Here is a 27,137-nt window from a genome sequence, read left to right on the forward strand (position 1 = left end):
TTTTTTAGCCGGCTATCCCCATTGATGTCTATGGGGAAATCGTGCACGAGCGCGTAAAACCAGCTCAAAGCAGCACTGGTATTTGTGTGCGGTATGGAGCTCAACGGAACCATATTGCCCGCTAACGCAGGTTTTTGTAAAAACTGTAATAGCTGCGATATTAAAGGTGAGTGGTGGAAATAACTTGCAAGTTATTACCGAGCCGCTCATAACGCAAAACTCATAATCTGGCCGATAGTTATTTATAGCGTGAAATCATTTCAGAATCCGGAGTTTTCCCAATTGTGAAGCTTATACCATAGATCGCTCACCTGCAGAGACATCTGATGGCTGAATATTCTGTACAAGGTTTGCAGCTCCTGTGTCTAGATTTTCATCACTGTGACCTGTCAGTTCTAATAAAGAATAAAATAAGGTTTTTGGTTAAATGGATTTACAGGAACACAAAACACAAATGTTTTGTCTTTCATAATTAAAATAGAGCATACAATTTTAAACAACTTTCCAATTTAATTCTATTATTTAATTTGCTTCATTCTCTTGGTATCCTATGTTAAAAGGAGCAGCAATGCACTACTGGGAACTAGCTGAATGCACTGGTTGAGCCAATACCATGAGGCATATATTTGCAGCCACCAATCAGCAGCTTCTGAGCCTATCTAGGTATGCTTTTAAACAAAGGATACCAAAGAACAAATCAAATTAGATAATAGAATTCAATTGGAAAACTGCTTAAAGGGATATGAAAAAACATTTTTTCTTCTTTAAAGGGACAGTCTACACCAAAATTTTTCTTAGATAATCCATTTATTACCCATTCCCCATTTTTGCATAACCAACACAGTTATATTAAAGTGAATGTAAATTTTGATGCTTAAGTGCCCGGTTTTTAAAACTTCGATTAAAAACAGGGGCACTTTAATTCATAAAAATTTTCATTTCACTCCTGTTGTGAAAAAATCTTACCTTTTAATCTTCACAGCAGCTCCAGCTTCCTCCACCCGTTTCAAAGCCTCTTCTTGGGTCTAAAATGAGGCATCGGCTTCCTCCAATCACAGCAGTGAATCAGACACTGAATCCCCCGGGGGGGAAGCTGTGATTGGAGAATGACCTATCAATCATTTCTGACATCAGAAATGGCTTGTGAGACCGGAGAAAGCTGGAGCTGCTGTGAAGTTTAAAAGGTAAGTTTTTGTCACAACAGGAGTGAAATGTAAATTTTTATGAATTAAAGTGCCCCTGTTTTTAATCAAAGTTTTAAAAACCGGGCACTTTAGCATCAAAATTTACATTCACTTTAATATACTTTTTACCTCTGTGATTACCTTGCATCTAAGCCTTTGCAGACAGCCTCCTTATCTAAGTGCCTTTGACAGACATGCAGTGTAGTCAATCAGTGAAGACTCCTAAATAACTTCACGGGAGTGAGCACAATGTTATCTATATGACACACATGAACTAACACTGTCTAACTGTGAAAAACTTTGAAAATGCTCTAAACTAAGAGGCGGTTTTCAACGGTTTAGAAATCAGTTTGAGCCTAGCTAGGTTTAGCTTTTCAAAAATACCACTAAGGGAACAAAGCAAATTTGATGATAAAAGTAAATTGGAAAGTTTATTAACCCTTTAATGACCACAGCACTTTTCCATTTTCTGTCCGTTTGGGACCAAGGCTATTTTTACATTTTTGCGGTGTTTGTGTTTAGCTGTAATTTTGCTCTTACTCATTTACTGTACCCACACATATTATATACCGTTTTTCTCGCCATTAAATGGACTTTCTAAAGATACCATTATTTTCATCATATCTTATAATTTACTATAAAAATTTTTTATAAAATATGAGGAAAAAATGGAAAAAACACACTTTTTCTAACTTTGACCCCCAAAATCTGTTACACATCTACAACCACCAAAAAAAATCCCATGCTAAATAGTTTCTAAATTTTGTCCTGAGTTTAGAAATACCCAATGTTTACATGTTCTTTGCTTTTTTTGCAAGTTATAGGTCCATAAATACAAGCAGCACTTTGCTATTTCCAAACCACTTTTTTTCAAAATTAGCGCTAGTTACATTGGAACACTAATATCTTTCAGGAATCCCTGAATATCCATTGACATGTATATATTTTTTTTTAGAAGACAACCCAAAGTATTGATCTAGGCCCATTTTGGTATATTTCATGCCACCGTTTCACCGCCAAATGCGATCAAATAAAAAAAAATTGTTCACTTTTTCACAAATTTTTTAACAAACTTTAGGTTTCTCACTGAAATTATTTACAAACAACTTATGCAATTATAGCATAAATGGTTGTAAATGCTTCTCTGGGATCCCCTTTGTTCATAAATAGCAGACATATATGGCTTTGGCTTTGCTTTTTGGTAATTAGAAGGCTGCTAAATGCCACTGCGCACCACACGTGTATTATGCCCAGCAGTGAAGGGGTTAATTAGGTAGCAAGTAGGGAGCTTCTAGGGTTAATGTTAGCTTTAGTGTAGCGTAGTAGACAACCCCAAGTATTGATCTAGGCCCATTTTGGTATATTTCATGCCACCATTTCACCGCAAATGCGATCAAATTTAAAAAAAAACGTTACATTTTTCATAATTTTAGGTTTCTCACTGAAATTATTTACATACAGCTTGTGCAATTATGGCACAAATGGTTGTAAATTCTTCTCTGGGATCCCCTTTGTTCAGAAATAGCAGACATATATGACTTCGGTGTTGCTTTTTGGTAATTAGAAGGCCGCTAAATGCTGCTGCACATCACACGTGTATTATGGCTAGCAGTGAAGGGGTTAATTAGGTAGGTTGTAGGGAGCTTGCAGGGTTAATTTTAGCTTTAGTGTAGAGATCAGTCTCCCACCTGACACATCCCACCCCCTGATCCCTCCCAAACAGCTCCCTTCCCTCCCCCACAATTGTCCCCGCCATCTTAAGTACTGGCAGAAAGTCTGCCAGTATTAAAATAAAAGTTTAATTTTTTTTTTATTTATTTATTTTAGCATATTTACATATGCTGCTGTCTAGGATCCCCCCTTAGCCCCCAACCTCCCTGATAACCCCCCAAAACAGCTCTCTAACCCACCCCCTCTGCATTATTGGGGGCCATCTTGGGTACTGGCAGCTGTCTGCCAGTACCCAGTTTGCAGAAAAAAACGTGTTTTTTTTTGTTTTGTTTTGTTTTTCTGTAGTGTAGTTTCCCCGCCCCCCCCCCACAGACCAACCCCCACACCTTGATTGATTTATTTTTTAAAAATGTTACTCCCGTTTTTGTAGCATTTTTATTAAACTTTTTTTCTGTAGTGTAGCGGTTCCCACCGGCTCCCTCCCCGTGCACGCGCACGCCCCCGCCCTCTCGTGCGCGTCAGTGCGCGCCCCCGGTCATCCCCGCCCACGATCCCGCCCCCCCCTCTACATCACCAGGTCCATCGATGGCTGCCACCCGCCTCGGCTCCCACCCACCAACGAAGTAAGCCACCGATCTCCGGTGCAGAGAGGGCCACAGAGTGGCTCTCTCTGCACCGGATGGCTTAAAAAGGTTATTGCAGGATGCCTCGATATCGAGGCATCACTGCAATAACTGGAAAGCAGCTGGAAGCGAGCAGGATCGGTTCCAGCTGCTTTCCAGACCGAGGACGTGCAGGGTACGTCCTTGGTCGTTAAGGGTATTTTTTTAGAGGACATACCCTGCACGTCCTCGGTCGTTAAGGGGTTAAATTGCATGCCCTATCTGAATCATGAAAGTTTAGTTTTGACTTTACTGTCCCTTTAATGATTCAGCTAGGGCATGCAATTTTAAGCAACTTTTTAATTTACTCCTTTTATCAAATTGTCTTTGTACTCTTGGTATCTTTATTTGAAAAAAAAAAAACAACAACAAAAAAAAAAAAAAACAGGAATTTAAGCATAGGAGCTGGGCCATTTTTGGTTCAGCACCCTGGGTAGCGTTTGCTGATTGGTGGTTACATTTAGCCACCAATCAGCAAGTGGTACCCAGGTGCTTAAAGGAACACTGAACCCAAATTTTTTCTTTCGTGCTTCAGAGAGCATAACATTTTAAGCAACTTTCTAATTTAATCCTATTATCCATTTTTCTTTGTTCTCTTGCTATCTTTATTTGAAAAAATGCATCTAAGGTTTTTTTTTTTTTGGTTCAGATCTCTGGACAGCACTTTTTTATTGGTGGATGAATTTATCCACCAATCAGCAAGAAAAACATAGGTTGTTCAACAAAAATGGGCCGACCTCTAAACTTACATTCTTGTATTTCAAATAAAGATACCAATAGAATGAATACAATTTGATAATAGGAGTAAATTAGAAAGTTGCCTAAAATTTCATGCTCTATCTGAATCACAAAAGAATCAGTATCCCTTTAACCAAAAATGGGTTGGCTCCTAAGCTTACATTCCTGCTATTGAAATAAAGATACAAAGAATCACAAAAGAAAAAAAAATGTGTTTCATGTCCCTTTAAGAGCAGTTATCTCACACACACCTGATTATACAGTAATATTACACAACACATCAGTATTTTATTACTGTAATTGGTCTGTCTTCAGGTCCATCATTTACATAATTATTAGTAAAGATTAAATAATTTCAAAATCTGTGTTTTTAAATAAATCAATTACAAAAACACAGTGCGCTGCTGTATAGACGTATTAACGATATTAATGATATATAAAATGTTCGTGTGAACTCCTTGTGTATAGGAGCCTAAAAAACAAGTTAATAACTTTTAGGTGGAAACGGTCCTGCAATCCTATGAACTAAGCGTGTATCTTTGCAGCTCCTCAGATTAAAAGTCCCATAACAGACTTGTCGGTTAGTCAACTAGAAAAAAGAAAGTAGAAAAGCGCAACGCATCTAAGTGCAGATTATACATATAACGATTTTATTCCAATAGCCCCTGTCCCAGAGTGCTACGCACAAGATTAAAAAATTAAAAGTGCACATCGGTTGTGAACAACCAGCAGTCTTGCTTCAGCGTCTGAGTAGTGATCCGCATCCTTCTGTATTCCTGTTGGTTATTGGTTAAAACAGCCTGTGTATTCCACAAACAGTCCGTGCAGGTGAACCAAGTCCAAAATACAACAGGTAAGGAAAGGAAATACCGCTATATATACAGCGAATCGACTAATGATAATTTCTATTGCAGGGTGCTGAAAAGCACTGAGATCTCTCAGCTCACCAATGTGACCACTATATGCGGACCCGGTAGCCTCACTGAAACCTATTTACGTTAACTCACTCAACGTACATTTTGTTCCTATGACCAGGAACTTTTTCAAGAGTGATTTGCCTAATGGGAAATGCCCCTTATATATGCCATGTCCGGAACTGGTTTTGAATTAACCCCTTCCTTACTTAAATACCGAGTAACAATAGATGTCAAAATTAGCTTCATTACATATACGGATTTCTCTTTGTCGGTAACATATAAATGTAATGTAAGACCCAGGATTGTGTAATGTGCCGCCATATAAGTAAAGAGAATAACTGTTTTAATAGTTCTGATGGCTCTTAAGAATTTAAGGTTAAAAGTAGATGTACTTGAATGAGTACCTATGTAGTGTACCGATTAAAGTGCAAGTGTAATTATATCTACATAGGGAGAACCAAAAGAAAGATCAAATATAGATTCAAAGAACACTTAACTAATATAGAGAAAGGATTGGATACACAGTGTGCCATTACATTTTAAATTTGCTCATAATAATAATACTAAGGATCTGGACATTAAAATAATTAAGTGGGTTCCCCCCCCCCCCCCATATTTGGGACACCAACAGACTTCATAGGTTGAGGCAACGAGAAACATATTGGATAAAAGAATTAGACTGCCTCCAACCTAAAGGATTAAATGTTGATTTAGACATCCAATTGTTCCTTATATAATTAACTTTCTTATACTGGTTATCAAATATGTTACCGAGGTAAAATATTTTAGGGGTTTAGATTTTTTTTATGAACTTCTTATATATGCTTGATTTGGATATCTTTTATACCAGATATGAATTTAGGGTTAATATCACGACTTTTTAAATTATATAAATTATTTATTAGTATTATATTAATTTTAAATTATAATATAGATAATAAAAATGATCAATTACATGTTGTTTATTTTTAAGGTCTTTGATTTAATCTAGTATACCGACAATGAGAAATCTGTATATGTAATGAAGCTAATTTTGACATCTATTGTTACTCTGCATTTAAGTAAGGAAGGGGTTAATTCAAAACCAGTTCCGGAAATGGCCTGTATAAGGGGCATTTCCCATTAGGCAAATCACTCTTGGAAAAAGTTCCTGGTCATAGGAACGAAATGTACGTTGAGTGAGTTAAAGTAAATAGGTTTCAGTGAGGCTACCGGGTCCGCATATAGTGGTCACATTGGTGAGCTGAGAGATATCAGTGCTTTTCAGCACTCTGCAATAGAAATTATCATTATTATTTTTATCAGGTATTTGTAGAGCGCCATCAGGTTTCGCAGCGCTATGAACATGGGTGGTATATAAAAAACGATTACAGGGATCAAATGGGTGAAGGGTCCTGCCGAGAGTTGCACTGTTGTAGTCGGCTCTTATGAAGGTGGACTACAAACAGCTGGGCTCATAGGCTTACATGCTATGGGGTTTAAGGGGATAGCAGTGGAGATAGGAAGGTTAGTGTAGGCGTCCCTGAATAGTAGAGTCTTCAGGGAACACTTGAAGCTTTTAAAACTAGGGGAGATTCTTGTGGTGCGAGGCAGAGAGTTCCATAAGATGGGAGCCAGTCTTGAGAAATCTTGTAGACGGGAATGTGAGGAGGTAACAAGAGAGGAGGAGAGTAGATCATGAGCAAAGCGAAGGGGGCGGGAGGGAGAGTATCTGGAGACAAGGTCTGAGATGTAGGGGGGAGCAATGCAATTGAGGGCTTTGTGTGTCAGAGTGAGATTAGCCGATTTGCTGTATATATAGCGGTATTTCCTTTCCTTACCTGTTGTATTTTGGACTTGGTTCACCTGCACGGACTGTTTGTGGAATACACAGACTGTTTTAACCAATAACCAACAAGAATACAGAAGGATGCGGATCACCACTTAGACGCTGAAGCAAGACTGCTGGTTGTTCACAACCGATGTGCCCTTTTAATTTTTTAATCTTGTGAGTAGCACTCTGGGACAGGGGCTATTAGAATAAAAGCATTATATGTATAATCTGCACTTAGATGCGTGTTGCGCTTTTCTACTTTCTTTTTTCTAGTTTTTAAATAAATGATGAAGAAAACATCAACAGCAGCTTCTGCCATAGATCTGTTACCTGCAGAGACGTCCGATGGGGTCTCCACTGGCTGAATACTCTGTTCAAGTTCTCTATGTGCTCCTGTGTCTAGATTTTCATCACTGTGACCTGTTAGTTCTAATAAAGAAGAGAATCAGTTTAGTTTGTTAAATGGAAATGAAACTATTTTTGTTGCACCTAAAAAGGCATCTTAATATATATTTGATTAATGAAAATAAATTATCCGTTACATTTTGCATATAAAATATTTACATCTATAAACAATAACATATATAAATTGATATATAATTGACTTAACATTAATCTATCTTGACCCTTTAAATATATTTTTATTATTTTTGATAATAATCAGACAGCTCATTAGATCACTTGAAAGATTCATTGTGGATTTACTCTCTGTCAGTCAATGTACTGTATGTGCATTTCCTGAGTGAGATATTTATTACAACACAGCGTTTACCTGAGCTCTCATTTCCTGGGATCTCTATAGTCCTTAGTGCTTGGTGAGTCTCCATCATGATGTCCTTGTAAAGCTCCTTGTGTCTCTCTATATACTCCCACTCCTCCATAGAGAAATACACAGCAACATCATCACACTTTATAGGCACCTGAAACACACACAACTTATTAAGCACTGACACAGGGACTGTTTCTGTCACACACTTTTACTGACAGAGGCAGGGTAATGTTACTGAGAACATGCAGAGACACAGACAGAAGGTAGGAAATACACACAGGGTTAGTAAATGGTGTCACTGTGCCCTCACACTGGTATAACTGTCACATTGCTACTGACACAGACAAAAGATAGGAAAACATACACAGGGCCAAATAGGTCAGTAAAAAAGAGTAATTGTGCCATGACTAATATAATTTTTCATTCCCCAGCAGTTCTCACCTCTCTGCTCTGCCGGTGAATGATGCTGTGAGACGGCTTCTTCTTCACAATGGCATATTCCTATAAATTTATATAAGAGAAAATCATCAGATTCAGTTTCCATGGACTAACATTTCTCCAGTTCTTGTTTACTTCTATATTTCTTTAAAATCAAGGGATTTACTTCACAGTCTTGATCACCACAAAGGAATGTAGCAGACTGAATTACTTTGTAGGACCTCTATGGTTTGAAGATGCTGAAGACGTAAGACATTAACATCAATAACAAATGAAGACATTGCAGGACCATTAACCCTTTCGTGCGTTGGTTACCGTGTCTACATCGGAAAAACTGTTCTGATGTAAACAAATTGAAATCTTGCGATCGTGCACATGATCACGAGATTTCAATGATGGGATCGCGTCAAGGGGGTGTCCCTATGATACTAGGCACGCCCTCCAGATCTCGAACCCATCAGGGAAGCGCCAGTGGCTTCAGGAAAGCCAAGCGGTTAGGACGTTTTATTCCATCCTTCAGCGCTAAAGCTGAGCAAAATTCGGACGGAATACAACGTCCTAATGGCGTTAAAAGGTTAATTATTATATTATTTTTATCATCATTGTTTACTTGTATACCACCAACATTTTACAAGACAATAAAAAACTGACAAGACATTATGTAAGACTATACAATGTACATTACTACACTCATATTGACAAACATAAACAAAAGGAGACGAGCGCCCTGCCCTTGAGCACAATCGGTTGTAGATGCGCTATTATACAAGGTGAGCTACAGTTAGAGAGGCTGTCAAGCTTACAATATCACCTTTGGGTGAGATCTAATTTGGAGAACATAGAGTTGAGTCTTTGGGTGATAGGTGTAGTGGGTCCTGCAAGGTAGAACTTTGGAACTAATGTTCTATATTTTTTTGTTTTGGGTATTATGCAGGAAGACCCTTGGGATTTGGAGGCAGCTTATGCCATGGGGGTCATGTAGTAGGGCGAGTGCTTGGAATTTTTATGATGGTTGGGTCATGCAGGGGACGGTACCTTGGGTGCTAGATTACAGTGAAGGATTGTACAGGGGCCCCTGGGTGCTTGGGAAGGTTTTGCAGTGAAGAGTTGTGCAGGGGGCCCTGGGTGCGGGCGGGCATACTGCAATGGAGGTTTGTGCAGGGACCTTGAGTGCTGGAGAGAGGTTTTGCGATGGTGAGTTGTTCAGGGGTCCCTAGGTGCTGGGGAAGGTTGTTCGATGGAGGGTTGTGCAGGGACCCATGGGTGCTGGAGAGGTTCAGTGGATAGTTATGCAGAGGCCCCTAGATGCTAGCAAGGTTTTGTGATGGGGGTTGTGCAGGGGCCCCTGGGTGCTGTTGGAGATTTTGCAGTGAATAGTTGTGCAAGGGAAGCTGGCTACTAAAGGAGACTTTGCAGTGGCGAGTTGTGCCCTGGGGAGGTGCAATAGATAGTTTTGCAGGGGGCCTTAGGCACTAGGGGGACTGAGGAAGGTTTTGCACTGTAGAATTGTGAAGAGGAGCCTGGGTGCTGGGGAGGGGGTATGCAGGTGGCCATGTTGATGTTAGCTAAGTTGAAGTTGATGTGAATCAGAAGCAGCTCTCACCTCTCCTGTCAGCAGGCAGATGATGCTCAGGGCCAGAATCAGGAACTGCTGCCATCTGTTTCCTGCATTTGCTCATCTTGTTTGTCGTCAGATGCTATAAATGTGACACCTGCAAGACGATATAAAGATTAGAGATGTGAAATAACCAGAGCCTTCCTATATTGATATTATAGTAAAGATAAGATTATGAGATATGTTTATTTCACTTATGCACAAACTAATTCTACACATATGACAAGCAGTGTGTAGAGCAGATAACACATAGCAGATGTCACAAGTGACAGTTTTTGTATAAAATGTTTGTCAGACGGCACAGTGGTGATACATTTATTTAATATTTAAAAGCCAGCAAAAATCATGACAAGCAGAAGGTGATTGTATACAGCAGAGCCTGATTATCCTGCATTCCAGGGCACAAGTAAAAATGTGCCCCAGCGCTAGGTTAAATTCCCTGTCGCTTTGGCCATGAGAGGTGTGCGCGAGTCACAGCAGCACTACTCCCAGTTCAGTGTGTAATTACTGTATACAGCCACAGATAGCTTCAGCAGTGTGTGCACTGACAGTGACATGCAGGGGGGCTTCCAGCGTTTAATTGTGAGTGAGAGCTCTGCTTTCAGCTGCTGGATTTATGCTTATCTCTCTCTCTTGCTTTTCTTTCCTTTGTATTTCATAAATCTTACCCCTCACTAATTAGCCCTTTGTGACAGGCAGCGCTGTATCTTCAGGCTGCCCCTTCAACCTTTGTATTTGAGGAGACTTTGTGTAACTGTAAGGTACAGCAGTTTCATATACAGCACAAACTGCACATAAGCGTCTCTACATCTGTAGAAAATCAGCAAGGCTTGCTCTGCTTTGTATTTATTAATTTTCAGAAAAGTAGGATATTTTGCTTTCATTTTTGTTTTAGCTTTACTGTAACTATTCTCAAAAGGCATGGACATGCTATAAATGAGTGCCGTAAGTCTAAAGACCTGCATTTGTATGTATGAATTTATATCTATCTCTCCTTCACACAGCCCCTTCTTCACCCTTTCAGCCCCCCCCCGTTCTTTCAAAGCCCCTTCTCACCATCTAAACCCCCCAGAGACAGCTCTGAGTCTGTTAGCTAGCTCCCACAGTCCTCTTCCCACCCTCACACACAGCCCCTTCATTACCCTCTCTGCCACCCTTTAACTCAATCACACACCTTCCCTAGCCCTCTAAGCCGCCCTCTCCCTTATATGCACTGCTCATTATCATCTCAGCCCCTTCTCCCTCACACACAGACCCTGCCATACTCTTTCAGCCTCCCTCACACACAGCACCCTACTCACCCTTCTCGTTCTCCTATCCCTCAAGCAGCCCCTTCTCCCTATCAGCCTTTCCCTCCCATATAAAGCCCCCTTGTCACTATCTAAACCACTCTCATAACAAAGCAGCTCTGTTAGCCAGTTCCCATATTCCCCTCCTCACCTTCTCAGCGTCCAATCTTCAAATGCAGCCCCCTTGTTACCCTCTCAACCCCCCTTTTGCTCACACACACCTTCTTCATCTTCTTAGCCCCCTCTCTCAATCACACAAGGACCCTTCCTTATTCCCTCTCAGCCTCCCTCACACACACAGCCCCATGGACCTGGTGACCGTCTAAGCCTCCCTTACTCACACACAGACCCCTCCTCACCTTCTTAACACCTCCCTCAGTCCCTACTCGCCCTCTAATTTCTCATTTGCCTTTACACAGCCTATCCCCATCTTCCGTACACAGTCCTTCCTCACATGATGCAGCTCCGCCTAACCTTCCCAGGCCTCCTCTACTCTTCATACAACCCCATCCTCTCACCCAGCGCACACACATTAGACAACGGGCGGCTCTTGTTAGCTCTATCACACACAGTAGACAAATCACAGCTCAGTGCTCACTGTGTACTACATGAATCTGTTACCTCCGTCACTTTTAGCTAAAGTAGTAATTGATTATGACGTCACGCCAGTCACGTGACATCACAGGTCCTTCTTCCGGATAGGATCTAGCTGCCTCTATGATCGGTGTTCTATCGAGAACTCCAATTCATCAAACTCAAATCTGACGTCACTTCCAGCGATTCCATACATCTGATTGGTTCGAGTCTCAGTGAGTGACAGGATTCACAACCAATCAGATGGGCACTATAATCGCCTATCTTCACCATTCAGTCGTACACAATGGCAACTAAGGGTAACTAAATCTTATGTGTCTTTATATATGTGAGGCAGAAAGAGCATCTCTATGATGGTGTATATCTGTGTATAACATACCAGGGAGGAGTTGTTATGATACAGAAATAATATCTATACAATATATATCTGTATGTACTGGTTCCGAGGAGAGTCTGTATGTGTGAGAGCCTCTCTATAATAACATATATCTGTGTATAACGTATTGGGGAGGCGGAACCTCTCTATAATATAATATAGCTGTATATAATGTATTGGAGATGGTTCATCTCTAGAATATATATTTGTATATACAGGGAAGGGGACTGAGTGTGTGAAGCAGAGAGAACCTCTATATAATAGTCTATATCTGTATATAATGTACTAGGGAGGGGGCTGTGTTTGTGAGGCAGAAGGAACCTCTCTACATATCTGTATATAAGGTACTTGGGAGTGGACTGTGTGTGTGAGGCAGAAAAATACCTCTTTATAATATATATCTTTATATAATGTACTGGGGGAAGGGGCTGTGTTTGTGAAGCAGAGGGAACCTCTCTATGATGTTATATATCTGTATATAAGGTACTGGGGAGGGGGGCTGTGTTTGTGAGGAAGAGAAAACCTCTGTAATATTATATATCTGTATATAAGGTCCTGGGGAGGTAGAGGGAACCTGGGTAGCTGTGTGAGAGAAAGATACTGGGGATGTGTGTGTTAGAGGGAAACTATATAATATATATCTTTATATAAGGTACTGGGGAGGGGGTTGTGTGGGGGAGATAGTTGGAACTTCTTTATAATTATAAATATCTGTAAGACTGTATATAAAGTACTAAGGAGGGGCTGTGTGTGAGGCAGAGGAAACCTCGCTATAATGTTATATATCTATTCCAGGGCTGCACCGTTTATACCGGGAAGGGTGTAAACCCTAGTTGGGGGCCAGTAACTCGTATATCACTTAGCCTTTTTTTTATTACACAGATATCTAAGATTTAACCCATTCGATACCAGTAATACACATGTAGTGCAGTTGGACGGCCATTTGGCTGTGTTCAGCTGCTGTCATACACTTGTACGTAAGTGGAGACAGGAAAAAAGAGAGCGCCTGATAGTGCAATATTGTACTGTCAAATCCGGAACAAAAACAGTCACAAACTCGTAAGAAAGGTACTCACAAGAGAGTTGGCACTCACAAGTAGTGCATGCAGGCAGGCTGACCTTCAGCAGCAGTCAGTACGCTGGGGGATCTCTCCTATACAGGATCCACCTTGGATAGATGTCACATAAAACTCGGAGAGGCAGGTCTCTTTATACACAGGATGTGTGTAGGGTTAATCTGTCAGCGGTCCCGGTCAGAAGATGCGACCAAATAGTCGGTCCCGATCTCGGTCACAAGCTGCGGTGGTGGAAGATCAGGCGCTCTCTTTTTTCCTGTCTCCACTTTCTAGATTATCCGATTAACCACCGGTTTGGGAGAGAAGCAGCCTGTGACCCATATGAATTGGGCCAACGCCTTTTCTTTTCACTAACAGTTCTTATAACGCTGACAAAGTCTGCAACCATCCAACAGAACGTTTTATGTTTGAACAGAACTGTCTATGTAAAAGATTTTTTATTTTCTTTGACCTGTTGATACACGCAATTCAATCTATTTTTAACGAACAGATACATTATTAATTTTATATTCCCAACTGCTTTTTTAGTGCCCACCAATTTATTCCATTTTATTTTATTTTAACAACTGTGCTGCATATTGAGGGAACTTGTTACTTTATATCGACATTGAGTTTATATATATATATATATATATATATATATATATATATATAATTTTCATCTGGTAGTCTCATCCCATTTGTTTTGACACATTTTATTTTACACAAATATTGTTATTAGGGCACCTCTATACAGTACCGATTATACTGGCTTGTTATAATTATAATTACGATATTTTTGGCACACTTTTCATTACACACAAGCATTTTCCATCTGCACATATCCTTTGTTGAACTTTTCATTTTCTACGTCTTTCACCCACTGATCCCGTCCTTTACGGCATATCACTGACCTAGTTTAAACTTATCACCACAGCACTACCCCTTACACTATATTTTGTGGTATACCTTTACACAACCGGCGCACCCTATTGTATGCTTTCTTGCATACATATTGTAATATCTTACTTGTACGTAAGTACAAACCTTGTCAAAATTAGGTAAGTCACCCATTGGTGGAACCATAATTTTGATTGGTCTAACACTAAATTTAAATTTTTGTTGACTCTTTTTATTTATTTTTTTAAAAAGGTGAACTGAGGTTAAGTGTGTTATCATACATTATGTGTCAGAAATATTTAAGAAATAATGACGTACATGCTGTTTTTAATGTACTTTATAAAAAAAAAAAAAAAAAAATTACAATATTTTTGTGTTAATGCAAACTGAAACTGGTTTCTTAAAGTGCTTGGTCTGTTGAGAAAAAAAATGGGTTAAAGATCTGTATTAGCAACATAAAATATATATTGTTACAACAGTTTATTTTTGTATTGATCTAGTTTTGATAATCATTGTTTTCTGTTTGATTAATCAGTTTCTTTCACTTTAATCCCTTTTTGACCATGCACAGTAATTCCTGAATCCTGGTTTGTGTATGACGTTCAGATATAGGCGCTGAGCATCCATAATTTACAATATTTCCCTCTACAATGATTAACTGTACATGAGACATTTCTCTCTCTGTGTGTTTAGGCTCCTGTTACTGTTAAGATCACATACAATACACATCACTGTGTTTGTCAGTAAAGAAGAAACATTATAAGAATATATGACAAATTCAGTTGCTGAACAAGACAATGTCTGACAAGACCGAGACCCAAACCTCAGACCTTCCTGATGCACACGGAGGTAAGCAGAATGTCATGTGCATGTCACCTGGTTTTGTCATCAGAATGGGATAATATTTACAGTCCGTAACCTATCTCCTTAAGAAGAATATAAAAACATTTAACACAATACAAAAAAACAGCTTGCACAGAAGAAGTAAAAAAAAGTAATATACTTTATTATCCAATGTTAAAAACACACAGCAGACATGACAATGTGGGAATCTGACATGCTTCGCACCTCACTGGTGCTTCTGCATAGACTAATCCCTCCTTGCCACCAGGCTCCATAAAGAGACATTGTACACTAGATTTTCTTTGCATACATGTTTTGTAAACAATCCATTTATAAAGCCCATCTGGAAGTGTTTTTGTAAACATTTACCGTTTTGCTTATTTTAAAATAACATTGTGCTGATTTTCCAACATTTTAGATGTATACTGATGTCTACAGACTCCTGTTTGTGTAATTGTTCTTCATATGCAGGAGAAGGGAGGGGGGAATGTCTGCTCTTCTTGGTTTCCCAGCCTCTTTCAGTGGGTGTCCCAGTCTAACTTCATCAACAGTTCTAAACTAAAAAAAAAGCTTCTAAGTTTTTTTTTGTTTTTTTATTGAAGACAAAGTTAAAACAAGAACAACACTGGCATAAGATACATACATTTCAGCAAAATTACAAGTACTATCCATTATACATAGTTATATTCACTGTGCAGCTGTCCCCATTTTGTTGTCCCCTTTATCATCCAGACTGACCACTCTTGGGTCCATAAGTAAATTATAATAAAACAATATAGGGTTAGTGTAAAGATGGCATAAAAGTGAGACTATATGAACACAAAGCTGTATTATATATAGAATGTAGGCCATAACTGAACCACACATCAATATTTTAGAATAGACAAGCCCCTTGTGGATGTAGCTTGTATGGGAAGGGAAAATAAATACTTTCTATTAAAAAAAAAAAAAAAAAAAAAGCGTTAGAGTAGTACAAGTAGTGTATTAATTCGCATGAAGGAAGATCAACTTGGTGAGATGTAATGAATTCACTTCCTAAAAAGTGTAAAACAGTTGTAGTTCGCTCCGGTACAGAGATAAAGGAGGCTAGCTGTTAAGGGTTATTTTCCATACATGTCATAAGTAGGCTAATATCATCTAACATATTGAGACATAGGATATCTTCTTTTCTTTTTTTTTTCTTTTTTTTTTATATATATATATATATTCTCCCCCGTTGCTCCAGCTGCTAACCGCGAGGAGAGGGTTATGAAGTTGAGATCTATGATGTCAGCACAATATGTCTAGAAATATTATCAGATCTAATACTCGAGTACAGTATTTCTATCTAACACATAAGCCTGTGTTTTAATATAAATGTATTATGATAAATATTGTAACAATAGACATTTTAAAATAAGTAAAACAAGGAAAGAATAACAAGTAGTAACCAGATAACTCTGTCATCGCTTTATACTGTAGGGTCATACCGAGAGCCCAGGAACAAAGCTACATATACTTATTTATTTAGCCCTATTGATTTGTTTGTACAGCACAGTCTCAATAGATCCATAACATTTTCTTTGTGAAAGCTGAGTGAGGCAGTTCCATGGGATAAGGCATTTCGGCCTAGCGGTATTCCAGGAGCTTTCAAGGGCCATATTAGTCGTTAGAGTCTGCTCCCTGTAGGTTCAATTCATAGTGATTGTCTTTCAGAAATGTGCTCTTGAGTGAGGATCGTGTGTCGTCGTCCCCCCCCCCCCCCACCGTGTCCGCAGCAGTCCAGGGGTCTTCCCCCCCCCCCCCATCTCCCATAATGGCACGGCCAGTGGTAAGGCAGAGCTGCAAGCAAGGAGGGTGCTTGTTTTATAATCGCGGCTCCCCAGAGGCCCCCCCAAACCCCCGCGCTAGTAGATAAGCTCCGTGCACAGTATGCACATTGAACCTACAAGTCAAATTGTGCTGATGTAATGTTAATAAAACAATGGCAAAAGTATTTTGTTTTAAAGAGACATAAACCCCACAATATTTCTTTTATGATTCCTTTATAGAGAATACAATTTTAAAAATATTTTCAAATTACTTCTATTATAAAATTTGCATTGTACTCCTGTTATAATTTGTTGAAGCGATATCTAGATATGTAGTGTGCCCCTGCCTATAGCACTATATAGCAGCAGTTCTGTAAAATGTTATACATTATCAAAAGTTCTAGATGGCAGTACTTTATCCTTCCATGTAGTGCTCCAAACATGTGCACGCTACCTATCTAGATATCTCTTCAACAAATTATAACATGAGTATGAGGCATATCTTTTAATAGAAGTAAATTGTAAAGATTTTTAAAATTATATTTTCTATTTGAAACATACTACTTAGTTCAATAACCTTTTAATTAACTAAATATTTGCTGATTTAATAAGGTTAATAGGCACAGAGCTGTGTAGTTACTATAATATGTAATTGGTGTTGTTGGTCACATATAGGGAGCACTAAATCAGGGGTTTAATAAGGTTTATAGGCACAGAGCTGTGTAGTTACTATAATGTGTATGTGGTGTTGTTGGTCACAAACAGGGAGCACTAAATAAGGGGTTTAATAAGGTTTATAGACATAGAGCTGTGTAGTTACTATAATGTGTGTGTGGTGCTGTTGGTCACATACAGGGAACACTAAATAAGGGGTTTAATAAAGTTTTTTTTTATAGGCACAGAACTCTGCAGTTACTCTAGGCCCGCGATCCCAGCTAGGAAGCCCTAAAGGCTTTAGGACAGCAGAACGGCTAGGACAATCCATGCCGTCCTAAGGACGCTAAAGACCTGTGCGCTTAAGCCAGCATTGGAACGTCATAACAGTGGGAAAGGGGTTATTAAGGTTTATAGGCACAGATCTGTGCAGTTACTATAATGTGCATGTGGTGTTGTTGGTTGCATATAGAGAGCACTAAATCAGGGGTTTAAAGGGACAGTCTACACCAGAATGTTTGTTTTAAAAGATAGATAATCAATTTATTACCCATTCAATAGTTTTGCATAATCAACACAGTTATATAAATACACTTTTTACCTCTGTGATTATCTTGTATCTAAGCCTCTGCAAACTGCCCCCTTATTTCAGTTCTTTTGACAGATATGCATTTTAGCCAATCAGTGCTGGCTCCTAGGAACTCCACGTGCGTGAGCACAGTGTTATCTATATGACACACATGAACTAACACTCTCTAGTGGTGAAAAACTGTCAAAATGCCCTGAGAGAAGAGGTGGCCTTCAAGGGCTTAGAAATTAGCATATGAACCATCTAGGTTTAGCTTTCAACTATAAGAATACCAAGAGAACAAAGCAAAATTGGTGATAAAAGTAAATTGGAAAATTGTTTAAAATGACTTGCCCTATCTGAATCATAAAAGTTTATTTTGGACTAGACTATCCCTTTAATAAGGTTTATATGCACAGAGCTGTGCAGTTACTATATTGTGTATGTGGTGTTGTTGGTCACATACAGGGAGCACTAAATCAGGGGTTTAATAAGGTTTATAGGCACAGTGCTGTGTATTTACTATAATATGTATGTGGTGTTGTTGGTCACAGACAGGGGGCACTAAATCAGGGGTTTAATAAGGTTTATAGGCACAGAGCTGTGCAGTTACTATAATGTGAATGTTGTGCAGTTGGTCACATACAGGGAGCACTAAATCAGGGGTTTAATAAGGTTTATAGACACAGAGTTGTGTAGTTACTATAATGTGTATGTGGTGTTGTTGATCACATACAGGGAGCACTAAATCAGGGGTTTAATAATGCTTATAGGTACAAAGCTGTGTAATTACTATAATGTGTATGTGGTGTTGTTGGTCACATACAGGAGCACTAAATCAGGAGTTTAAAAAGGTTTTTTAGGCACAGAGCTGTGTAGCTACTATAATGTGCATGAAGTGTTATTGGTCACATACAGGAAGCACTAAGGGCTCCATGTACGAAGCGGCGAGAGCTGCTCCAGAGCCTTTGCGGGGCAGGTTCGCATATGCGAGCCCGATTCCTGCAATGTAAGAAGCAGCGATCATAAGACTGTTGATTCTTACACTCTACTCAACCTCTGAGGTAGCGGAGAGAAATCACAGAGAGCTCACTTGCTCTCTGTGATTGACAGTCCCTTCACTCGCGCGATTGGTCACGCGAATGAAGGGGCGGGCATTACACACTCGTTAGAGTGTCTAATGATACATACGGGCCAGCGAACGAACAGATCCTATAATGTGTATGTGATGTTGTTGGTCACATACAGGGAGCACTAAATCAGGGGTTTAATAAGGTTTATAGGCACAGAGCTGTGCAGTTACTATAATGTGTATATGTGGTGTTGTTCGTCACATACATGGAGCACTAAATCAGGGGTTTAATAAGGTTTATAGGCACAGAGCTGTGTAGTTACTATAATGTGTATGTGGTGTTGTTGGCAACAGAAGGAGCACTAAATTTGTGTTCTACTGACGTTTCCAACCTTACTGTTATGGTCCCACTGCAGGGGTTTTTTTTCGTTTTTTTTTTTTTTTTTTTTTTTCAAAGGAGCTTTATTGAAAAAGTAAACAAACATTATACATGAAAGTCAATGGTATGACATAAAAGAATACAGGTCAAATATACAGCATTTGACTAAGCCTTGACAATCATTTTGCTCCATTTTTACAATTTTTAGAAATATTCTGTAACATAAAATATACCTTTTGTAGATAGGCCTAAAAAATTGGGCATAACAAACACATAAAAACCTAACAGGACCAGGAGGAGTATAAAGGTTATATCAACTTATTTCAGCATGTCGTTACTAATAAGAGGGTCGGTGCTTGCATACCTCTCAATTTCGCGTGAATAAAGGAATAGTCAGGAAATGGAAAAGGAGATGTGTGACACGGGAGTAGGGAGAGGGGGGAAGGGGAAGGATGAAAGAGAAGAAAGAGAGAGAGAGAGAAAGGGGGGGAGGAAAAAAAAGGGGGGGTATCTCACATTTTACAACTGTCTGTTCAATTACAGGGGTTCCAGGTCTACTATCTAGCCCATCAGGCAGGCTCCGTCCCACATCTGCAGCAGTGACACATAGACATCCAATTTCTGAATTTTGACATAGTGATATTTTTCCAGAAGCAGGATATCCTGCACACTTTGTTTCCATTCCGCCAGCGTGGGAATCTGAGCTGATTTCCACCTCTGGGGGACAAGATTTTTGGCTCCTGTCAACATTAGCTTTAGGAGGGTCTTTTTCAAACTATCCTTTATTTTATTGGGAAAGTGGAACAACAAAATTTCTGGGATTTTTGGAAGATCCATCTCCAGAATCACCTGAATCTCCCGCCAAACGGAGGTCCAGAAGGGCTCTAAAAGGGAACAATCCCACTAAATATGTAAAATCGTTCCTGTCTCTCCGCACCCTCTCCAGCACCTGTCTGAGACTCTAGGGTAGATTGCCCGGAGCCTAGATGGCGTAAGATACCATCTGCTCATGAACTTGTAGTGAGACTCTTGTATACGAGCTGAGACTGAGACCGTCCTGGCGGCCAGGAAGATACGCTGCCAAGCCTCCTCAGACAGATCCGTTCCCAGTTCTCTGTGCCACATTCTAGTATAATTTGGTAGGGGGCTGTCCTTGGGGTGAAGGAGACGAGTGTAAATGATAGAGATCAAATGTCTAGATGAAGTTTTTTTCGTGCATAATGCCTCAAAGGGTGTAAGGTCCCTCATGAATTGTGTCTTATGTTTGTGGGTGTTTATATAATGTCCTATTTGTAGATAGGTAAACCATGACATTGGGAACTCAGGAAAGTTAGTCAGAATCTCTTCCCTAGTCTTTATTCTCCCCATTAAAACAAAGCTGGTCACTCTGTTATCAAACACTCTGCTCTGTTCCGGGGGCATTCTAGACTGGTAGGTCAGGATTGCAATATATAGGTGTCAGAGGGGAGTACAACGTAGAGACATGGGAGTCCACTTTTATCGTAGCATCCCATACGCCAAACAGTTCCTCCAGCAGAGGGTACTTCTGTATACGTAAAGATCTGTGCTTAGCAGCCGTCCACAATAGGGGGCGACAGGTCTTGCACTTGCAAAACCTCTTTGTCAATAGTAATCCAATCTTTTTGTAGATTACCCTGGCACCATTCAATTATTCTCTGCAGGATCAATGCTTTCCTGTATAGCCTGAGGTCCGGAAGGCTCAATCCACCATCCTCCCTTGCTAAATACATCGTCTTTCTGTTGACTCTCGGTCTGATGCCTTGCCAAACATATTCCTCAATTAAGCTTTGGAACTGTGTGAGAAATGTGGGAGGTAGTGGGGTAGGCAGTGTCTGAAACAAATACAATATTCTTGGGAGCAGATTAATTTTCACTACCCCTATTCGTCCTAGCCAAGAGATTGTTTTGTGTTTCCACCCAGAAAGATCAGCCGCAACTGCACGTCTAAGCGACATGTAATTAGCCTCAAAGAGGTCTGCAGCTGAGACAGCCAAGTGTATTTCAAGATACTTCAGTAGGCTTTCTTTTATTTGAAACGGGCTGTGTTCTTTAAGCCATCCCATAACAGATGGGTCTAAATTGACTCCCAGAACCTCCGACTTAGTGGCATTCAATAAAAAGTTTGAGACCTTTCCATATCTGTCAAACTCCTGTAGCAAAGCAGGAACCGATGCCTCCAGATCTCGCAGTGTGAACAGCAGATCATCGGCATACATACATATCTTACACTCCCGGTCTCCTATTAGATATCCTTTGATTTGTTTGCTATCGCGGATATTACACGCCAGGGCCTCTACCAAGATGGCGAACAGCAGGGGGGGACAAGGGACACCCCTGCCTGGTGCAATTTGAAATATCAAATGACTCGGAGAGGAGACCATTGACCCGTATCCTCGCACTAGGAGAGGAATAGAGGCTAAAAACTGTGTTGATGAACCGCCTCCCGAATCACATTGTCTCCAGAGTGCCTCTAAGGAACTGCCAGTTCACCCTGTCGAAAGCTTTTTCAGCGTCAGTCGACAGCAGGGCGAACGGCAGCCCCCGGTCGACAGAGTGTGAGAGCAGCTGCAACACCTTAAGGGTATTATCCCTAGCTTCCCTACCCGGTATGAATCCGACCTGGTCTAAAGCGATCAAGTCTGGTAGATACTTATTAACTCTGTTTGCTAACACCTTCGCGGTGATGTCCCGCTATCGGGTAAGGTGTTGAACAAGTTCTGGAGGTGTGGTAGAAGTTCCGGGAGAAACGCCTTGTAATATTTTGCACTTAGCCCGTCTGGACCAGGGCATTTCCCACTCGGGAGGCTTTTCAGTGCGTTCGCTATTTCCTCCCCAGACAGGGATGTCTCCAGGAAGGCCACAGCTTCCTTGTCTAATATTCGGAGCCGAGTGGTCTTAAGGTAGTCCTGAGCCAATTGGCTCTGTGTGGGCTCTACCCTTGATTGAGTGTCCAAAGTGGTTTTGAGGTTATAAAGGCCGTCGTAGTAGGCACGGAATACTTCCGCTATACCGCGACTGTCCCGGTAGACCACATTTCTGTGGTCCTTCATAGAGTACACGTAAGCTTTGAGTTGGGATCGCTTCAGTGTCCTGGCCAGCAACTTGCCAGCTTTATCCCCTTCCTCATAGTACCTTTGCCTAAGCCAGATCGCTATCTTGTGATTCTCATCACGGAGAAGCTGTCTAAAATCCATTCTAGCTTGTGCCAGACTACTTTCAATATCATTATTTAAGGGATTTTTCTTATGTTGCTCCTCTAATAGCTTAATATCAGTTAGTAATTGGTTATATCTCAGCCTTCTTTGATTCTGTAGTCTAGCCTTATGTTTGATAAGATGACCCCTAACAACACTCTTATGGGCCTCCCACACAGTGGAGAGGGGCATGTCCTCTGTTAAATTAAATTCGAAGTATTCTCGCATACGTGCTGAGACATCCTCCAGGATGGCCGGATCACCCAAAAGGGTCTCATCCAACCTCCAAATGTAGGAGGTAGGAGGCATATCAGGCCACATCATTTCAAAGGAGACCGGTGCGTGGTCAGATCATGTAATTGGGGCTATATCACTACGTTGTACATATTCAATACCCTGAGAGTTTGTAAAAAAGTAGTCAATACGGGAGTATTTCCTATGGGGATTAGAGTAGAATGTAAACTCTGCCTCAGTGGGGTGTAGCGTGCGCCATATGTCATGCAGCAAATGACCTCTAAGCATCATGTCAATATGTTTCAATATGTGATGAGGCACGCTTGAGAGGCCATTAGAGGTGTCTTGTTTCGGGATTAGTGGAGCATTGAAATCACCCCCCATGATGATAATTCCTTTAGAGTATTCGAGCAATCTACCCGAGAGTGTCTTGAAAAAGATATGCTGTGCTACATTCAGGGCGTATACATTAATCAATGTTACTTTGTAATCAATGTTACTAATTATGTAATAATCCTACCACTATGATGTATCGGCCTTCCCTGTCTCTCACCACATCTTGCGCCTGGAAAGGTACCCTGTGATGTATTAAAATACCCACCCCATTTTGTTTACGGGGACCGGATGAAAAGAGAGCAGTTGGATATTTATGGTTGTGCCATTATGGTTCTGTTAGTTTGGCAAAGTGAGATTCCTGTATAAAAACCACATCCCCCTGAAGCTTGTTCAGCTCTCTTGTGACAATAGAACGTTTACCAGGACTATTCAAACCTTTAACGTTTATTGTTAAGAATCTCAGGGGGTGAACCCGTGGCTTATTATGTCCTGCATTCATTGTTGAAGAGAAAAAAAAAAAACTAACTTAAGAGTAAGGGGAAAGAGAAGAGAAGAAGAGAGAGAGTCAATTGGAAAAAGATAGGGTTGGGGAGGGAAGCGGGGGAGGGAGGGGAGCAGGTGGTCAGGAAAGAGTAATGGATTTAGAAGAGAGGATCCTAGATCTAAGGAGGGTCACAATCTGTGTAGACTGTGTTTGCTGACTATCAAGGATCTCGTTGTATAGTAAGATTCAGATGTAGAGAGGTATCTGAAATATAGTAGTGTTTTAATAACAGGTGTAACAACTATACTGTGTCTAAAAGCGGCCAACTAACCTCTGTGTCGGTTTTTACTAGAGGGAATATGCCTGCGGCCGGCCTATTGTAAAAAAATTTTTTTAAACATTTTGACAAGACCTGAGAAAACAAAATAGTGTAAACAGTAATATAGAACATGTAATTAATATAAACTATTATAATATGAAATATGAATACGAGCCAACATCTTAGAACCAAGGGGAACGTATATAGGTAGAGATGGACTTCTCGTAAAGATATAAGTAATGTCCAGTCCCAAGCCATATAATCCCTGGTAACACACACTTGTCTGCGTAAAGTCCCAAGTTTAAACGAATATCACATGCAGAAAACTTGTATTTATATTTAACAATTTCTCCCACAGGTAGGGTAACTGAACCTTGGGAGTGGGGGGGGGGGCAGGGAACCCACTAGGAATTGTTAATACTCAAGGAGGTCATGATAACCGGGGAGGCTATACTTGGATTGATGTGGAACTCCTATATGGAAAAACAAATCAATCAATTTGAAAACCCTCATCCCCCAATAACAAACATACATCTGTATTAAATTAGGTAGGGAACCTCAGAAAGGGGAGATATTATGAGATAAAAAACAACGGCATGGGATTTACACTGTTACTTAACAATTGCCTAGACAGACCTAACAAGTAACTATGGCAAGGGAAAGACAAAGTCCTTATTAGAAGCTGTTTCATCGTGATGAAGACTTTGTAATGTGATATTGTCCCCACACATTTTAGATCAGTTCCAAGGGAAATAAGCCATTAATCTTACCTCTCCGGTTAGATCTAGCGACTGTTTTCTGGGAATTCCGAGGAGGAGCCTGCAAAGTTGTCTGGGCTAGGAACCGCCACTCCCAGTACAGAGCAGAAATTCTCTAGATCAGACATGGAGCGGAAAATTGTAGATTTTTCTCCATTAGAGGCCACCAGACAGGTGGGGAATCCCCATCTGTAAGGAATCTTGTTCTCCTGTAGAACTGATGTTAGGAAACGCAGTTCCCTACGCTTCTGTAGGGTAGCAGGGCATAGATCAGAGAAGATTTGCAGGGTAATCTCTGCATGTTGAACTGGTTGTTTGTTCCTGCTGCAGCGAAGTATCTCCTCTTTGTCTTTAAAGTTCAACAGCCTAAGGATGACATCTCTTGGGGGGGCTTTTAAAGATGGTTTAGGTCGCAACGCCCTATGCGCCCTTTCTATGATTACCTCTTGCGCCAGCGGTGTTCCCTTGATGGTTCTGAAGAGGTCCTGCAAATACCCCAAAAGAGCAGTGGGATTGATTGTTTCCGGTATTCCTCTAATTCTTAGGTTATTCCGCCTGCTGCGGTTGTCTAAGTCCTCTATTCTTTCCAGAAGACCATGTATAGCGTTGGTGTTTTGTTGTGTCTGAGAGGTGTTGTCCTTCAGCTGCTCCTGCAGTGTGGCCTGTGAGGTCTTGACAGTATTAACCCTCTGAGAGAGTTCAGATAGATCCCTTTTTAATTCACCAAATAAATTCTTGATGTCTGCTGCTATTTCTTTTATATCCTCTTTGGAGGAGAGAAACTTCAAGTCCTCTTTTGTAACATATTGTGATGAATCAGGGGTGTTAAGAGCCATAGCGTCTTCTCTAGAGGGTATCTGTGTCTGTCCGTCATCAGATGTTAGAGGGTCAGTGGGCTTTATATAATAATTCATGTTTCTTGTTTTCGTGCCTTTTTCAGCACCAGGCTGTTTTTTTTTGTGCCATATCTGTATTGTATGTAAAAAGCAGATTCTTCAAGCCCAGTTAGAGTCAGCTTATATCAGGCAGAGTCTCAGGGGTAACAAAAAGGAAGACTAATAAAAAAGAAGAGACACTGCAGATTCACTGTGTTAACTCCTGCAGTATTAATCTAAACCAGAGTTGTTTCCTAGTTGTGAAATAGGAGCAGAAAGTCACGTATGCATAAGATACCAGAGATTTCAGCTTGCCTTTGTCCTCTTGGGTATTTACATATGTCCCATAAACTTCAGGCCTATGGTGTTAACTCCTCACCACCCCACTGCAATCGAACAAGCTTGTGACCCCTGCTGCCCACGGACTCTGTGTAACCACTTATCACTCACATGCAGCAGGCCGCAATCCTCTCTGCTGAGCTGTGGAACCTCTGACCTCCTCCGGTGTGCCAGCGGGTAAGGTATTAGTGCGGGCGGTACAACCGACAAGCCCCACAGGGTCAGGCTGAAAAATGAAGAAGCAGGGTACTTGGCACCTCTCGATCACCTCCCGAAGTGGAAGCTCAACTCCTGTTGTATGCACAAGGCGCCGGGCTCTGCGCGTTCCGTTCCCTCTCCGCTGGCCTCACCGCAGCGGCAGATGGGTATTAGAAAGGCTCTCCGCTGTAAATAGGAAGGCGCTATGAGGTATCTTATCCGCTCTCCTTGTTAGCGGTCAGACTTTTTTAGACACAAGTCGGGTGACGAGCTCAGCGCTGTTACGGCTTGTAGGCCCCTAGATTTATTGCGACCTGACAGCAATGCTCTACGTCGCTCTCCGGGAACACAGGGAGCAGCTTCAATACTGCAACCTGTTTGTTCGAATATTAATTAGTATTGGCTCGCTGGGTTCTTATGTTCAGTTCATAACTCAAGTCTCTTTTTATATTTTGATGGCATTTGGCCGGCCTACGGCTCAGGAGCACTACAAAAACACGGCCATACTCCTGCACAGCCAGGCTCCGCCCCCCCCCCCCACTGCGGTTTTATTCTGTCATAGATTTAGCTTATTACAGACTCATCCCATCTCAGCATGAAAATTATCCTTACCATATAGTGTTAAAGGGACAGTCAACTCCAAAATTGTTATTGTTTAAAAAGATAGCAACATGGTTATATTAGTATACGTTTTACCTCTGTGATTACCTTGTATTTAACCCTCTTCTGACAGCCCCCTGATCACATGACTTTATATTTATTATCTATTGACTTGCATTTTAGCCTATTAGTACTGTGATGTGCGCAACTTCACGGGCGTGAGCACAATATTTTTTATATATATATATATATATATATATACCGTATTTTCCGGCGTATAAGACGACTGGGCGTATAAGACGACCCCCTACTTTTCATGTTAAAAATATAGGGTTTGTGCTATACTCGCCGTATAAGACTACCCCCCTTACCCCCTCAATGAATGCAGCAAGCACACCAAATAAAAATTAAAAAACATCAGATTTCATTTCAATATGGTAAATTTAATGCAA

General features: G+C 40.6%; 1 protein-coding gene and 1 long non-coding RNA gene across 2 annotated transcripts in view; one reads left to right on the forward strand and one right to left on the reverse strand.

The window, feature by feature from the left end:
- Window positions 1-376: 376 nt before the first annotated feature.
- Window positions 377-8,082, reverse strand: LOC128655658 (uncharacterized). The gene is made up of 3 exons (XR_008401870.1): window positions 7,758-8,082; window positions 7,316-7,414; window positions 377-395 (listed from the first exon to the last, which is right to left on the reverse strand). It is a non-coding gene; the product is annotated as an uncharacterized LOC128655658 (long non-coding RNA).
- A 6,488-nt stretch (window positions 8,083-14,570) lies between these two features.
- The window catches only part of LOC128655659 (gastrula zinc finger protein XlCGF17.1-like), a 94,830-nt gene continuing 82,263 nt past the window's right edge, over window positions 14,571-27,137 (forward strand). The window contains exon 1 of the mRNA XM_053709244.1: window positions 14,571-14,870. Coding sequence (XP_053565219.1) covers window positions 14,819-14,870 — 52 coding nt within the window. The 5' untranslated portion in view covers window positions 14,571-14,818. The remainder of the gene's footprint in view (window positions 14,871-27,137) is intronic.

The sequence above is a fragment of the Bombina bombina genome, chromosome 4 (genome assembly GCF_027579735.1).
Source record: "Bombina bombina isolate aBomBom1 chromosome 4, aBomBom1.pri, whole genome shotgun sequence".
NCBI classification, from domain to species: Eukaryota; Metazoa; Chordata; class Amphibia; order Anura; family Bombinatoridae; genus Bombina; species Bombina bombina.